General features: G+C 47.4%; 1 protein-coding gene across 1 annotated transcript in view; it reads right to left on the reverse strand.

Annotated features, from left to right (window-relative positions):
• LOC134911916 (calcium/manganese antiporter SLC30A10-like) overlaps nucleotides 1–15,678 on the reverse strand; it is a 62,216-nt gene that overhangs the window by 39,643 nt on the left and 6,895 nt on the right. The window contains exons 3-4 of the mRNA XM_063919864.1: nucleotides 14,161–14,207; nucleotides 12,020–12,024 (exon numbers count right to left, since the gene is read on the reverse strand). Of these exons, the coding sequence (XP_063775934.1) occupies nucleotides 12,020–12,024; nucleotides 14,161–14,207 (52 nt within the window). The remainder of the gene's footprint in view (nucleotides 1–12,019; nucleotides 12,025–14,160; nucleotides 14,208–15,678) is intronic.

Genomic DNA, 15,678 nt, shown 5'->3' on the forward strand with positions numbered 1-15,678 from the left:
TTGCAGCGGTTGGTGCGCTCCCTTGAATGGAGCCACCCCAATAAACCCGGCTGGATGTTGCGGTCATCTGTCCCCGGGTCCAGGAGTGTTGTGGAGTGTCCCCGCCCACAGCGCACCCCTCTTCCTTGCACCTGGAACCCGCCATTGGAGACAGTTCCCTGCAGCCACTGCTCTGGGACTGTCCACTGCTACCCTATATAGAAAGAAAAATAAAAGACAAAAACATTGATCAAATAAATGATCTACCGTTCCCGATCTCTATGAGGCACCTAAAAGAAACTGATATGATGGGGTTGCAGGGGGAGGAGCTCCCTTTAAAGTGACAGCTAGGTTAAGCATACCTCCCAACATCGGGAGATGGGGAAGCGGGACTCCCAGACGTGGCAAAGCCGCGACGCTATCGAAAGTGGGCGTGGCCTGTATATCAGGGGCATGGCTTTGTGGGAGTGCTGCGATTGCAAGCCACGCCCCTGTTTTTTGTCACTGAGGGGGCATGCCCCAGACCCTCTGTCTCCCGTGAATAGACGCTGTGCACAGCATGCACATATCATCCATTCACCGTGACAGGAGCCCCCCAACTGCCATCACCGCGGGACACTGCTGCCTGCGGATGGGACAGCGGGACAGTCCCCCAAAAAAAGGCGACTGTCCAGCAAAAATTGGAACATTTGGGAGGTATGGTGTAAGTGCCAGCTCCAGACCCAACCCCCAGTACCCATGGTCTCGTGTCCCACCAGCTTTGCCAGCACATCTCGCAGTCAGTTACTTAGTAGAGATGAGCGCCTGAAATTTTTCGGGTTTTGTGTTTTGGTTTTGGGTTCGGTTCCGCGGCCGTGTTTTGGGTTCGAACGCGTTTTGGCAAAACCTCACCGAATTTTTTTTGTCGGATTCGGGTGTGTTTTGGATTCGGGTGTTTTTTTCAAAAAACACTAAAAAACAGCTTAAATCATAGAATTTGGGGGTCATTTTGATCCCAAAGTATTATTAACCTCAAAAACCATAATTTACACTCATTTTCAGTCTATTCTGAATACCTCACACCTCACAATATTATTTTTAGTCCTAAAATTTGCACCGAGGTCGCTGTGTGAGTAAGATAAGCGACCCTAGTGGCCGACACAAACACCGGGCCCATCTAGGAGTGGCACTGCAGTGTCACGCAGGATGTCCCTTCCAGGGCTGTTTCTAGCCAATTTGGCTCCCAGTGCGAGATTTAAAAAAGCGCCCCCCCATGGCATAAAAAAATGTGCCCCACCCCCACACACTATGATTAAAAAAAAAACATGCGCGCGCACCCGGCATGGGGCGTGGCCTCATCTAAATGGGTGTGGCCTCATTTAAATGGGCATGCCTCGTCTGAAAAGACTACGTCACAATCCAGTTTTTGACCCTGCTCCAACAGATCACGACCACCACAGGAAAGAAAAATTCTACCATATTAAGCCCCACACAGTAATGCCCCCTGCACCATATTATACCACACACTGCAATGCCCTTGATACATTAAATCCCCACACTACGGCAGGCAAGAGTCCCCATTTCACACATTACACATTGAGAGAGAGAGAGAGAATACTTACAGAGGCGATTACCGCTCTTCAGCCCGCCTCACCAGTCGATCCTCGCGCCGGCCTTTCCCTCTTCCTAACTTGGATCCCCCTCTGGACTCCGCTCGGGGGGGATGGGGGGGGGGGGAGTTTCGCAGGGTGACGGGGTTGCGTCATTCCGTGAAACTCCGCCCCCCGAGCGGGTTACTCGGGGAGAAATAGGAGGGGGAAGCAGGGAGACACAGTGCCGCGGCGGGCGCCCAGTGCGGTTGTACTGCTCGCCTGCCCCAAGAAACGGCCCTGGTCCCTTCCAAAAAACCCTCCCCAAACAGCACATGACGCAAAGAAAAAAAGAGGCGCAATGAGGTAGCTGTGTGAGTAAGATTAGCGACCCTAGTGGCCGACACAAACACCGGGCCCATCTAGGAGCGGCACTGCAGTGTCACGCAGGATGGCCCTTCCAAAAAACCCTCCCCAAACAGCACATGACGCAAAGAAAAAAAGAGGCGCAATGAGGTAGCTGTGTGAGTAAGATTAGCGACCCTAGTGGCCGACACAAACACCGGGCCCATCTAGGAGTGGCACTGCAGTGTCACGCAGGATGTCCCTTCCAAAAAACCCTCCCCAAACAGCACATGACGCAAAGAAAAAAAGAGGCGCAATGAGGTAGCTGTGTGAGTAAGATTAGCGACCCTAGTGGCCAACACAAACACCGGGCCCATCTAGGAGTGGCACTGCAGTGTCACGCAGGATGTCCCTTCCAAAAAACCCTCCCCAAACAGCACATGACGCAAAGAAAAAAAGAGGCGCAATGAGGTAGCTGACTGTGTGAGTAAGATTAGCGACCCTAGTGGCCGACACAAACACCGGGCCCATCTAGGAGTGGCACTGCAGTGTCACGCAGGATGTCCCTTCCAAAAAACCCTCCCCAATCAGCACATGATGCAAAGAAAAAGAAAAGAAAAAAGAGGTGCAAGATGGAATTGTCCTTGGGCCTTCCCACCCACCCTTATGTTGTATAAACAAAACAGGACATGCACACTTTAACCAACCCATCATTTCAGTGACAGGGTCTGCCACACGACTGTGACTGATATGACGGGTTGGTTTGGACCCCCCCCCAAAAAAGAAGCAATTAATCTCTCCTTGCACAAACTGGCTCTACAGAGGCAAGATGTCCACCTCATCTTCACCCTCCGATATATCACCGTGTACATCCCCCTCCTCACAGATTATCAATTCGTCCCCACTGGAATCCACCATCTCAGCTCCCTGTGTACTTTGTGGAGGCAATTGCTGCTGGTCAATGTCTCCGCGGAGGAATTGATTATAATTCATTTTAATGAACATCATCTTCTCCACATTTTCTGGATGTAACCTCGTACGCCGATTGCTGACAAGGTGAGCGGCGGCACTAAACACTCTGTCTGCTGCTAATATATAGACTGGTTGATAAAGAGATAGTATACTCGTAACTAGTATGTATGTATAAAGAAAGAAAAAAAAACCACGGTTAGGTGGTATATACAATTATGGACGGGCTGCCGAGTGCCGACACAGAGGTAGCCACAGCCATGAACTACCGCACTGTACTGTGTCTGCTGCTAATATATAGACTGGTTGATAAAGAGATAGTATACTCGTAACTAGTATGTATGTATAAAGAAAGAAAAAAAAACCACGGTTAGGTGGTATATACAATTATGGACGGGCTGCCGAGTGCCGACACAGAGGTAGCCACAGCCGTGAACTACCGCACTGTACTGTGTCTGCTGCTAATATATAGACTGGTTGATAAAGAGATAGTATACTCGTAACTAGTATGTATGTATAAAGAAAGAAAAAAAAACCACGGTTAGGTGGTATATACAATTATGGACGGGCTGCCGAGTGCCGACACAGAGGTAGCCACAGCCGTGAACTACCGCACTGTACTGTGTCTGCTGCTAATATAGACTGGTTGATAAAGAGATAGTATACTCGTAACTAGTATGTATGTATAAAGAAAGAAAAAAAAACCACGGTTAGGTGGTATATACAATTATGGACGGGCTGCCGAGTGCCGACACAGAGGTAGCCACAGCCGTGAACTACCGCACTGTACTGTGTCTGCTGCTAATATATAGACTGGTTGATAAAGAGATAGTATACTCGTAACTAGTATGTATGTATAAAGAAAGAAAAAAAAACCACGGTTAGGTGGTATATACAATTATGGACGGGCTGCCGAGTGCCGACACAGAGGTAGCCACAGCCGTGAACTACCGCACTGTACTGTGTCTGCTGCTAATATATAGACTGGTTGATAAAGAGATAGTATACTCGTAACTAGTATGTATGTATAAAGAAAGAAAAAAAAACCACGGTTAGGTGGTATATACAATTATGGACGGGCTGCCGAGTGCCGACACAGAGGTAGCCACAGCCGTGAACTACCGCACTGTACTGTGTCTGCTGCTAATATAGACTGGTTGATAAAGAGATAGTATACTCGTAACTAGTATGTATGTATAAAGAAAGAAAAAAAAACCACGGTTAGGTGGTATATACAATTATGGACGGGCTGCCGAGTGCCGACACAGAGGTAGCCACAGCCGTGAACTACCGCACTGTACTGTGTCTGCTGCTAATATAGACTGGTTGATAAAGAGATAGTATACTCGTAACTAGTATGACTATAAAGAAAGAAAAAAAAACCACGGTTAGGTGGTATATACAATTATGGACGGGCTGCCGAGTGCCGACACAGAGGTAGCCACAGCCGTGAACTACCGCACTGTACTGTGTCTGCTGCTAATATATAGACTGGTTGATAAAGAGATAGTATACTCGTAACTAGTATGTATGTATAAAGAAAGAAAAAAAAACCACGGTTAGGTGGTATATACAATTATGGACGGGCTGCCGAGTGCCGACACAGAGGTAGCCACAGCCGTGAACTACCGCACTGTACTGTGTCTGCTGCTAATATAGACTGGTTGATAAAGAGATAGTATACTCGTAACTAGTATGTATGTATAAAGAAAGAAAAAAAAACCACGGTTAGGTGGTATATACAATTATGGACGGGCTGCCGAGTGCCGACACAGAGGTAGCCACAGCCGTGAACTACCGCACTGTACTGTGTCTGCTGCTAATATATAGACTGGTTGATAAAGAGATAGTATACTCGTAACTAGTATGTATGTATAAAGAAAGAAAAAAAAAACACGGTTAGGTGGTATATACAATTATGGACGGGCTGCCGAGTGCCGACACAGAGGTAGCCACAGCCGTGAACTACCGCACTGTACTGTGTCTGCTGCTAATATAGACTGGTTGATAAAGAGATAGTATACTCGTAACTAGTATGTATGTATAAAGAAAGAAAAAAAAACCACGGTTAGGTGGTATATACAATTATGGACGGGCTGCCGAGTGCCGACACAGAGGTAGCCACAGCCGTGAACTACCGCACTGTACTGTGTCTGCTGCTAATATATAGACTGGTTGATAAAGAGATAGTATACTCGTAACTAGTATGTATGTATAAAGAAAGAAAAAAAAACCACGGTTAGGTGGTATATACAATTATGGACGGGCTGCCGAGTGCCGACACAGAGGTAGCCACAGCCGTGAACTACCGCACTGTACTGTGTCTGCTGCTAATATAGACTGGTTGATAAAGAGATAGTATACTCGTAACTAGTATGTATGTATAAAGAAAGAAAAAAAAACCACGGTTAGGTGGTATATACAATTATGGACGGGCTGCCGAGTGCCGACACAGAGGTAGCCACAGCCGTGAACTACCGCACTGTACTGTGTCTGCTGCTAATATAGACTGGTTGATAAAGAGATAGTATACTCGTAACTAGTATGACTATAAAGAAAGAAAAAAAAACCACGGTTAGGTGGTATATACAATTATGGACGGGCTGCCGAGTGCCGACACAGAGGTAGCCACAGCCGTGAACTACCGCACTGTACTGTGTCTGCTGCTAATATATAGACTGGTTGATAAAGAGATAGTATACTACTAATATTATATATACTGGTGGTCAGGTCACTGGTCACTAGTCACACTGGCAGTGGCACTCCTGCAGCAAAAGTGTGCACTGTTTAATTTTAATATAATATTATGTACTCCTGGCTCCTGCTATAACCTATAACTGGCACTGCAGTAGTGCTCCCCAGTCTCCCCCACAATTATAAGCTGTGTGAGCTGAGCAGTCAGACAGATATATAATATATATAGATGATGCAGCACACTGGCCTGAGCCTGAGCAGTGCACACAGATATGGTATGTGACTGACTGAGTCACTGTGTGTATCGCTTTTTTCAGGCAGAGAACGGATATATTAAATAAACTGCACTGTGTGTCTGGTGGTCACTCACTATATAATATATTATGTACTCCTGGCTCCTGCTATAACCTATAACTGGCACTGCAGTAGTGCTCCCCAGTCTCCCCCACAATTATAAGCTGTGTGAGCTGAGCAGTCAGACAGATATATAATATAGATGATGCAGCACACTGGCCTGAGCCTGAACAGTGCACACAGATATGGTATGTGACTGACTGAGTCACTGTGTGTATCGCTTTTTTCAGGCAGAGAACGGATATATTAAATAAACTGCACTGTGTGTCTGGTGGTCACTCACTATATAATATATTATGTACTCCTGGCTCCTGCTATAACCTATAACTGGCACTGCAGTAGTGCTCCCCAGTCTCCCCCACAATTATAAGCTGTGTGAGCTGAGCAGTCAGACAGATATATAATATATATATATATAGATGATGCAGCACACTGGCCTGAGCCTGAGCAGTGCACACAGATATGGTATGTGACTGAGTCACTGTGTGCTGTGTATCGCTTTTTTCAGGCAGAGAACGGATTATAAAGTAAACTGCACTGTCCTCACTAGTAAACTCTCTCCACTCAGTCTCTACACTTCTACAGTAACAGTACTCCTCCTAGTCAGCTCCAGTAAATCTCTCTCAGTCTCTTATAATCTAAATGGAGAGGACGCCAGCCACGTCCTCTCCCTATCAATCTCAATGCACGTGTGAAAATGGCGGCGACGCGCGGCTCCTTATATAGAATCCGAGTCTCGCGATAGAATCCGAGCCTCGCGAGAATCCGACAGCGTCATGATGACGTTCGGGCGCGCTCGGGTTAACCGAGCAAGGCGGGAAGATCCGAGTCGCTCGGACCCGTGAAAAAAAACATGAAGTTCTGGCGGGTTCGGATTCAGAGAAACCGAACCCGCTCATCTCTATTACTTAGTGTGGCTTAGTTTTGTGGCAAACCACAGAAGTATAAACTAGTGATGTGCACCGGACATTTTTCGGGTTGTGTGCTTTGGTTTCGGTTCCGTGGCCGTGTTTTGGATTTGGACGCGTTTTGGCAAAACCTCCCTGAAAATTTTTTGTCGGATTCGGGTGTGTTTTGTATTCGGGTGTTTTTTTACAAAAAACCCTCAAAAACAGCTTAAATCATAGAATTTGTGGGTCATTTTGATCCCATAATATTATTAACCTCAATAACCATAATTTCCACTCATTTCCAGTCTATTCTGAACACCTCACACCTCACAATATTATTTTTAGTCCTAAAATTTGCACCGAGGTCGCTGGATGACTAAGCTAAGCGACCTAAGTGGCCGACACAAACACCTGGCCCATCTAGGAGTGGCACTGCAGTGTCAGACAGGATGGCAGATTTAAAAAATAGTCCCCAAACAGCACCTTGTCTGGGCCTTCAGGGTCCTGTGCCTGATGCTGTAGCCTCTTCAGTGGTTTCTGTGGGGGAACCAGCTCCTGCCTCTCAGGTTCTTTCTGACCAAGTCCCTGTACCCTCTTCCCTCCTCCCCCCCCTTTTCCTCCTGCTCCCCCAGATGCTGAGGGGGATCTAACTATTGGTTGCCTCCTTGGGGTGTCTGATGCAGGTGTAGCTATTAAAGTTGTGGTTTCTTCTCCGGGGTTTGGCAAGGCTCCTTCCTCTGATGAGGAGGAAGTTTTGGAGGGGAACTCCTTGCCGACCGGTGTGAGGTGCAAGCGGTGGGGCTCCTCAGATGAGGAGTCTCCGAAGCAAGCAAAGAAGCAGTGAGTTAAGTCCTATTTCAATAACCCTGAAGGATGGCTTCTCAGCCCATAAGGTTTGCCACACTTAATGTGGCCTCAATCCTTTCAGTATGCGCTCGGCACATGGCTTTTGAGTTTTTTTAGCAAACCGGAAGTTGATATCATTTTTTGCAGGAGACCAGGATTGGGCGGCTTGCAGACCTTCACAATACAAAAGTTGAGTGGAGGCGTGGGCCAACTTTCTGGACTCTTGCGGCCGAGTCATACAGTGGGCTGGCAGTCCTTTTTACCGGCATGATAACTGTCCAACGGGTTATTGAGCTCCAGGTAGGCAGGTGTATGGTTTTGGATGTCAACCTGAGAGGACATGACCTAAGGCTTATAATTATCTATGGCCCCCAGACTAAGTGGGATAGGAAGTGTCTTTTCAGGGAGATAAAGCCGTCTCTTTTTTCAGCCTGGCAGATAGTCTTCGGTGGTGATTTCAATACTGTCCTTAGGCGGGAAGGGGGGGGGGGGTTCAAAGACTGCTCTAGGTTATGATTCCTATTTTTTAGATAGTATGGTTAGGCAGGCAGGTCTGGTGGATGTGCACATTCGCCATTCACCAGACCTCACGGGGTTCACCTTTTTTAGAGGTAGATGTAGGAGTAGAATAGATAGATTTTGTGTTGAGAGTTCAAAAACTTCGTTCCCTGAGCTGAGCCAGTAGAGTTCTCTGATCACGTTTGCCTGTGTGCATCCTTGAATGCCTCAGAATCCCCTCAGAAAGGGCGGGCCTGTGGCGCTTAAACTCTGAGCTTCTGAAAGAGGAAGAGATTAGACAGTCCTTCAGAGACTTCTTTGAATCTCAGGAGTCACTTTTGGAGGCAGGATGGAGTAGGTCAGAGTGGTAGGAGGTATGCAAGAAAAGGGCTCACAGCTCACAGCTTTTTCCGCAACCTCGTAGCCAAAAAGAACTTGGTAAATATCTACCATGCCTTGAGAAAGGGACTTGATTTCTTGATATCTGAGCCAGGGGATGATGGGGAAATCTCCCGGGTGAAAGCTCAGATGAAGGAGTACCAGTATGACCGGTATGCTTCCTTGGTTCTGGAGAGGGATTATGGTAAATACCACTCGCCTGATCCTTACCAGAGCTGTAGGAACTCTGTCAACTGTAAGGAGGTGAGGGGGTTGTGCGATGTCCAGGGCGTCCTCCGTGAGGATGGGGGGGGGGGGCATTCTGGAGGTTGTGCGATCCTTTTACTCTGACCTTTTGTCTGTGAAGCCACTCATCAGAGAGGATGGAGCAGTTTCTGAGGGAGACTCCGGGTCTTGAGAGCGTTGCCAGTTTTCTTGATTCCTTAAGGAATGAGAAAACGGTGGAAGAGGTCATGAAGGCCATAGACTCTTTGTCTATGAAGAATGCCCCAGGACCGGATGGGTTAACCTCCGAATGTTATAAAAACCTTTGGTGACTGGGGAAATTAGGTCTGTGACAATTAATATAGCTATGCCTCATTTCCCATGTCAAATATGTATTTTTTATACCCATATCCATCCAATTCGTCTGTTTGTTCATTCTCCATAACATGTCCATTGCTGCTCACCCAATACTGTGTTTAAATCAACCTAAATATTGTTAATACAGTATATGCAATTGTGTTATGTTATCTGTTACCCTTTAGATAATGTATTTATGTTAGACCTAGTTTCCTATTGTTTTCATACACCACAGTGGATACTCAAAGGTTGAGTCATATAAGGTACCATTGTCCATGTTTGTTTACTCCCTATTGTCCAAAAGTGAGCTGATCAGACAGGGTGGCTCTCTGATGTAATCACCTTGATTAGAATATGTATTGTATTCCAATGCTGTAAGATCCTAAGACACAGAGGTGACACACACCCCAGCAATATGAAGCTTCTGGAGGTATAAGTAGAGCTACCCAGAGAGCTGAAGAGAGATTCTTTGATCCCAGGCTAAGTAGTAATGAAATTGCAAGCTGGTCATATTGAACTACAGGTGTAGAGGCATCAGCCCTGTCCTGATGCTCAGATGTGTATTTGCTGTCTATACTGGATATTAGTTTGGAGTAATGAGTACCCCATCTGGCAGATATGCTCTGCCTTTACACCTGTAGCTCAATATGACCAGCTTGCATTTTCTTGAGGGCTTTGAACTACTTTCATTGATATTTATATGACTTTGGATGCCATTATCATGCTCGTCTTGACAAAGATTCTACATTGGAATCGAAACGTTGACATATTGAGCGATTATATCGAACATTAAAATGACTATATCTGGATTGGACTAAGTCTTTCTTTGGAGAGTGCATCTCCCTGTTCAGGGATCTGTTATATAAACTACTAAGTATTGCATCTTTATTTAATACAAGCCTCATGATTTAAAGTTTCCTGGGAGTGCTGGTGTCTATTACATATATATATATATATATATATATATATATATATACACACATATATATATACACACACATATATATATATATACACACACACACACTGCTCAAAAAAATAAAGGGAACACTTAAACAACACAATGTAACTCCAAGTCAATCACACTTCTGTGATATCAAACTGTCCACTTAGGAAGCAACACTGATTGACAATCAATTTCACATGCTGTTGTGCAAATGGAATAGACAACAGGTGGGAATTATAGGCAATTAGCAAGACACCCCCAATAAAGGAGTTGTTCTGCAGGTGGTGACCACAGACCACTTCTCAGCTCCTATGCTTTCTGGCTGATGTTTTGGTCACTTTTGGAAGCTGGCAGTGCTTTCACTCTAGTGGTAGCATGAGACGGAGTCTACAACCCACACAAGTAGCCCAGGTAGTGCAGCTCATCCAGGATGGCACATCAATGCGAGCTGTGGCAAGAAGGTTTGCTGTATCTGTCAGGGTAGTGTCCAGAGCATGGAGGCGCTACCAGGAGACAGGCCAGTACATCAGGAGACGTGGAGGAGGCCGTAGGAGGGCAACAACCCAGCAGCAGGACCGCTACCTCTGCCTTTGTGCAAGGAGGAACAGGAGGAGCACTGCCAGAGCCCTGCATAATGACCTCCAGCAAGCCACAAATGTGCATGTGTCTACTCAAACGATCAGAAAAAGGATCCATGAGGGTGGTATGAGGGCCCGACGTCCACAGGTGGGGGTTGTGCTTACAGCCCAACACCGTGCAGGACGTTTGGCATTTGCCAGAGAACACCAAGATTGGCAAATTCGCCACTGGCACCCTGTGCTCTTCACAGATGAAAGCAGGTTCTCACGGAGCACATGTGACAGACGTGACAGAGTCTGGAGACGCCAAGGAGAACGTTCTGCTGCCTGCAACATCCTCCAGCATGACCGGTTTGGCAGTGGGTCAGTAATGGTGTGGGGTGGCATTTCTTTGGGGGGCCGCACAGCCCTCCATGTGCTCGCCAGAGGTAGCCTGACTGCCATTAGGTACCGAGATGAGACCCCTTGTGAGACCATATGCTGGTGCGGTTGGCCCTGGGTTCCTCCTAATGCAAGACAATGCTAGACCTCATATGGCTGGAGTGTGTCAGCAGTTCCTGCAAGACGAAGGCATTGATGCTATGGACTGGCCCGCCCATTCCCCAGACATCTGGGACATCATGTCTCGCTCCATCCACCAACGCCACGTTGCACCACAGACTGTCCAGGAGTTGGCGGATGCTTTAGTCCAGGTCTGGGAGCAGATCCCTCAGGAGACCATCCGCCACCTCATCAGGAGCATGCCCAGGCGTTGTAGGGAGGTCATACAGGCACGTGGAGGTCACACACACTACTGAGCATCATTTTGACTTTGTCACAACTGAGGGCCTGAGCTGACGGAAGGCAGCCTCAGTTGTAGGGGCTGAGATGTACCGGAACCTGGGAGGTTGTATCAGACCCCTGGACATGTAAGTAACATGAAGAGAAACCGCCCGAAGGCGTGACCACGACAACTTGAGTAAAAGTCAATGATATTTATTTATGACAAACTCCATGCATCACAGTAGCAGTAAAAAGTAACATAAAAATCAGCAGAGAAATAATAATACAGTTCCTGGGTACTACAGGGTGGCAGGGGCCACAGAGCTCTGGTGGTATGAGACAGTTCTTATTATCTGCAAGTTGGAAAGTCCTTACCAGGCTCAACTGTAGCAATGAGGAAAGCCCAGGGTCGTACCAGCTGGTGTTCCAGGGAAAGCTGGACTGCTGTAGATAAAATGCTGCTGTGGGTACTGGTTAGAACCAGACAGGTGTTGGCACGGAGTGGATACTGGCTGGAACCAGTTAAATAATAAATAAAGCTTGAGAGCGATGCAATGTAGATGAAATGTAGAATTTGAGAGCGGAGAAATAATAATACCGGTGGAGAGTGGTAAACTGCAGAAAGGACACCGGCCCTTTAAGAGAAGCTGTACACTGCTGGAAGCTGAGCTGGAAGCAGGTGATGTTGTAGCTGGAAACAGGTGAGTCCAGAACGGATCGGAGAGTCAGGCTACACCACAGATGGAATGCTGGTGCGGGTCTCTATAGCAGAAGTCTGGAGACAGGAGCTGGAACCTGGAAGACATTCACAGAAGAGAGACAAACTGGAACTAGGTTTGACAACCAAAGCACTGACGCCTTCCTTGCTCAGGCACAACCTATTTATACCTGCAGCAAGGAAGGCATTGGCTAGGCAATTATGCAAATTAATAATACTGACAACGGATTGGTAGGAATGATCAGCTGACAGAATCCAAGATGGCTGCGCCCATGCAGACACTTGGAGGGAAGTTTGGATTGTAATCCATGTGGTCTGGAAAACAGTAATGGCGGCGCCGGCCACCGGAGACAGGAGACGCCAGGCTGACAGATGCACATACGACCACGCGGACACAGCGGAGGCCGCGCCTGACGTAATCGCCACTCTGAATGCAGAAGCTCAGGGACGGCGGCGGAGGCCGCGGGAGACGCCATGCCAGATGTATAAGGCGTTACTGTGACTGCGTCCAGAGAGACAGGAGAGGATGCGGGAATGTGCACATCAGGATAACAGATGGGATCCGGTCCTGGAGCGCTGAGCCAGCCTTAGGAGGCATCTGATAGGTAAGAAATGGCGTCCAGATACCCGGATCGTGACAGCACCCCCCCCTTTAGGAGTGGCCCCAGGACACTTCTTTGGCTTTTGAGGAAACTTGGAATGGAATCTCCGGACCAAGGCAGGAGCATGGACATCAGAAGCATTGGTCCATGAACGTTCCTCAGGGCCATAACCCTTCCAGTCAATAAGATACTGAAGTTGACCGTAACGGTGACGTGAGTCCAGGATCTTGGCTACTTCATACTCAACGCCTCGTTGAGTTTGGACTTTCGGAGTTGGAGGAAGTGAGGAATGAAACCGATTCAAGATTAGCGGTTTCAACAGGGAAACATGGAATGTCCTGGGTATCTTTAAGAAGGGAGGCAACTGGAGTCTGTAAGCAACAGGATTGATGACTTGATCAATTTTAAAAGGACCGATGTAGCGAGGTGCAAACTTCATACTGGGAACTCTTAACCTCAAATTCTTCGTGGATAACCATACCCGATCACCCACCTTGAGAGCAGGAACTGCTCGACGCTTCTTATCCGCAAACTTCTTGTACCTGAACGATGCCTTGAGCAGAGCTGATCGTACGCTCTTCCAGATATTGGCAAACTGATGCAAGGTGATATCCACTGCGGGAACAGAAGTTGCTGGAAGCGGTTGGAACTCAGGGACTTTAGGGTGGAATCCAAAGTTAGTGAAGAATGGTGTTGAAGCAGATGAAGAATGATACTGGTTGTTATGACAGAACTCGGCCCAGGGAAGTAATTGAACCCAGTCATCTTGAGAGGAGGACACATAAATGCGGAGGAAGGCCTCCAAGTCCTGATTCACCCTCTCGGTTTGACCATTGGTCTGAGGATGGTAAGCCGTGGAAAACTTTAGTTTGACTTGAAGGACTTGACATAAACTTCGCCAGAATTTGGCTGTGAATTGAACTCCTCGATCTGAGATAATTTCTTCAGGAAGACCGTGGAGTCGGAAGATCTCTTGTATGAATACTTGAGCCAACTTGGAAGCTGACGGAAGACCGGTGAGAGGAATGAAGTGTGCCATCTTGGTGAACCGGTCAACTACCACCCAGATGGTATTGAACTTGTTGCACATGGGTAAATCTGTAATAAAATCCATCGACAAATGGGTCCATGGTCGACGGGGAACAGACAGTGGAACCAGTTGCCCCGCAGGCGACTGGCAGGATACTTTATGTTGAGCACACTTTGGGCAAGATGCAATAAACTCCAAAACGTCCTTTTTCAGAGTTGGCCACCAATAGGACCTAGAGATAAACTCCAGGGTTTTTTGGATACCTGTATGTCCGGCAAAGCGGGAAGCATGGGCCCAATGCATGAGCTTCTTCCTTAGTGTCGGCTTCACAAAACTTTTCCCTGATGGGGGCGTAGAGTCCATCCCTACCGTGGAGAATGCCAACGGATTTATAATAGGATGCTTGTCTGAAGACTCTGACTCATTTTCTTGCTCCCATGAGCGGGAAAGGGCATCGGCCTTGCGATTCTGAGAGCCCGGACAGAACTGGAGTTTAAAGTCGAACCTGGAAAAGAAAAGTGCCCATCTGGCCTGACGAGGGTTGAGACATTGTGCGCCTTTCAGATATAGAAGGTTCTTGTGGTCTGTAAGGATGGTGATTGAATGAGAAGCTCCCTCCAACAGGTATCTCCACTCCTCTAGAGCGAGCTTGATAGCTAGCAACTCCTGGTCGCCAATGGCATAGTTGCGCTCCGCTGGGGAGAACTTCCGTGAGAAGAAACTGCAAGGATGTAAATGGCCATCTTTAGCCCTCTGAGATAACACCGCTCCTACTCCAATGGAGGAGGCATCCACCTCTAAGATGAAAGGAGAGTCGATGTCAGGCTGTTTCAGGACAGGCGCAGAGATGAACCTCTGTTTTAAAAGATGAAAAGCTTGCATGGCTTCTTCAGACCACTTGGACGGGTTAGCACCCTTCTTGGTGAAAGCAGTAATAGGCGCCACAATGGTGGAAAAGTCTCGTATAAACTTTCGGTAATAATTGGCGAACCCTAAGAACCTCTGGACCCCTTTGAGGGTTAAGGGTACCGGCCAATTCTGGATTGCTTGTAGTTTCTCAGGATCCATCTCTAGTCCGGAACCGGACACAATGTACCCTAGAAACGGAATGGACTTGACTTCAAAGACGCATTTCTCTAATTTGCAATAGAGATGATTGACACGGAGACGGGACAGAACCTCCTTTACCCAAAAACGATGTTCCTCTAAATTGTTGGCAAAAATGAGGATATCATCTAGATAGACCACGACATGACGGTATAGAATGTCTCTGAAGATCTCATTGACGAAATGCTGGAAGACAGCTGGAGCATTGCTCAATCCGAAGGGCATGACGAGGTACTCATAATGTCCGTCACGGGTGTTAAATGCGGTCTTCCACTCGTCACCCTCACGGATCCGGATGAGATTGTATGCACCTCTCAAGTCCAGCTTTGTAAAGATGGTAGCTCCGCTAACTCTGTCAAAGAGCTCAGTAATCAGGGGTAAAGGATAGCGGTTCTTGATGGTAATGTCGTTCAAACCTCTGTAGTCGATGCACGGCCGCAGACCACCATCTTTCTTTTTTACAAAAAAGAAGCCTGCGCCGGCTGGAGAAGAAGAAGGTCGAATGAACCCCTTTGCTAGGTTCTCTTTAATGTATTCCTCCATAGAATGCGTCTCGGGCAGAGACAACGGATAAGTTCGGCCTCGAGGTGGAACCTTCCCTGGAACGAGATCAATCGGGCAGTCCCATTCTCTATGAGGAGGAAGGATATCAGCAGAAGCTTTACTGAACACATCCGTGAAATCTTGATATGGAGGAGGTGGAACATCAGACGACCTGGGGGAGGAAGAACAGACAGGCAACACTTTAAACAAACATGTCTCAGCACAGGAGGGACCCCATGCCAGGATTTGCGTAGTCGTCCAATCAATTGTAGGATTGTGAAGACGGAGC

This window comes from Pseudophryne corroboree, chromosome 4, assembly GCF_028390025.1.
Source record: "Pseudophryne corroboree isolate aPseCor3 chromosome 4, aPseCor3.hap2, whole genome shotgun sequence".
Taxonomy (NCBI): domain Eukaryota; kingdom Metazoa; phylum Chordata; class Amphibia; order Anura; family Myobatrachidae; genus Pseudophryne; species Pseudophryne corroboree.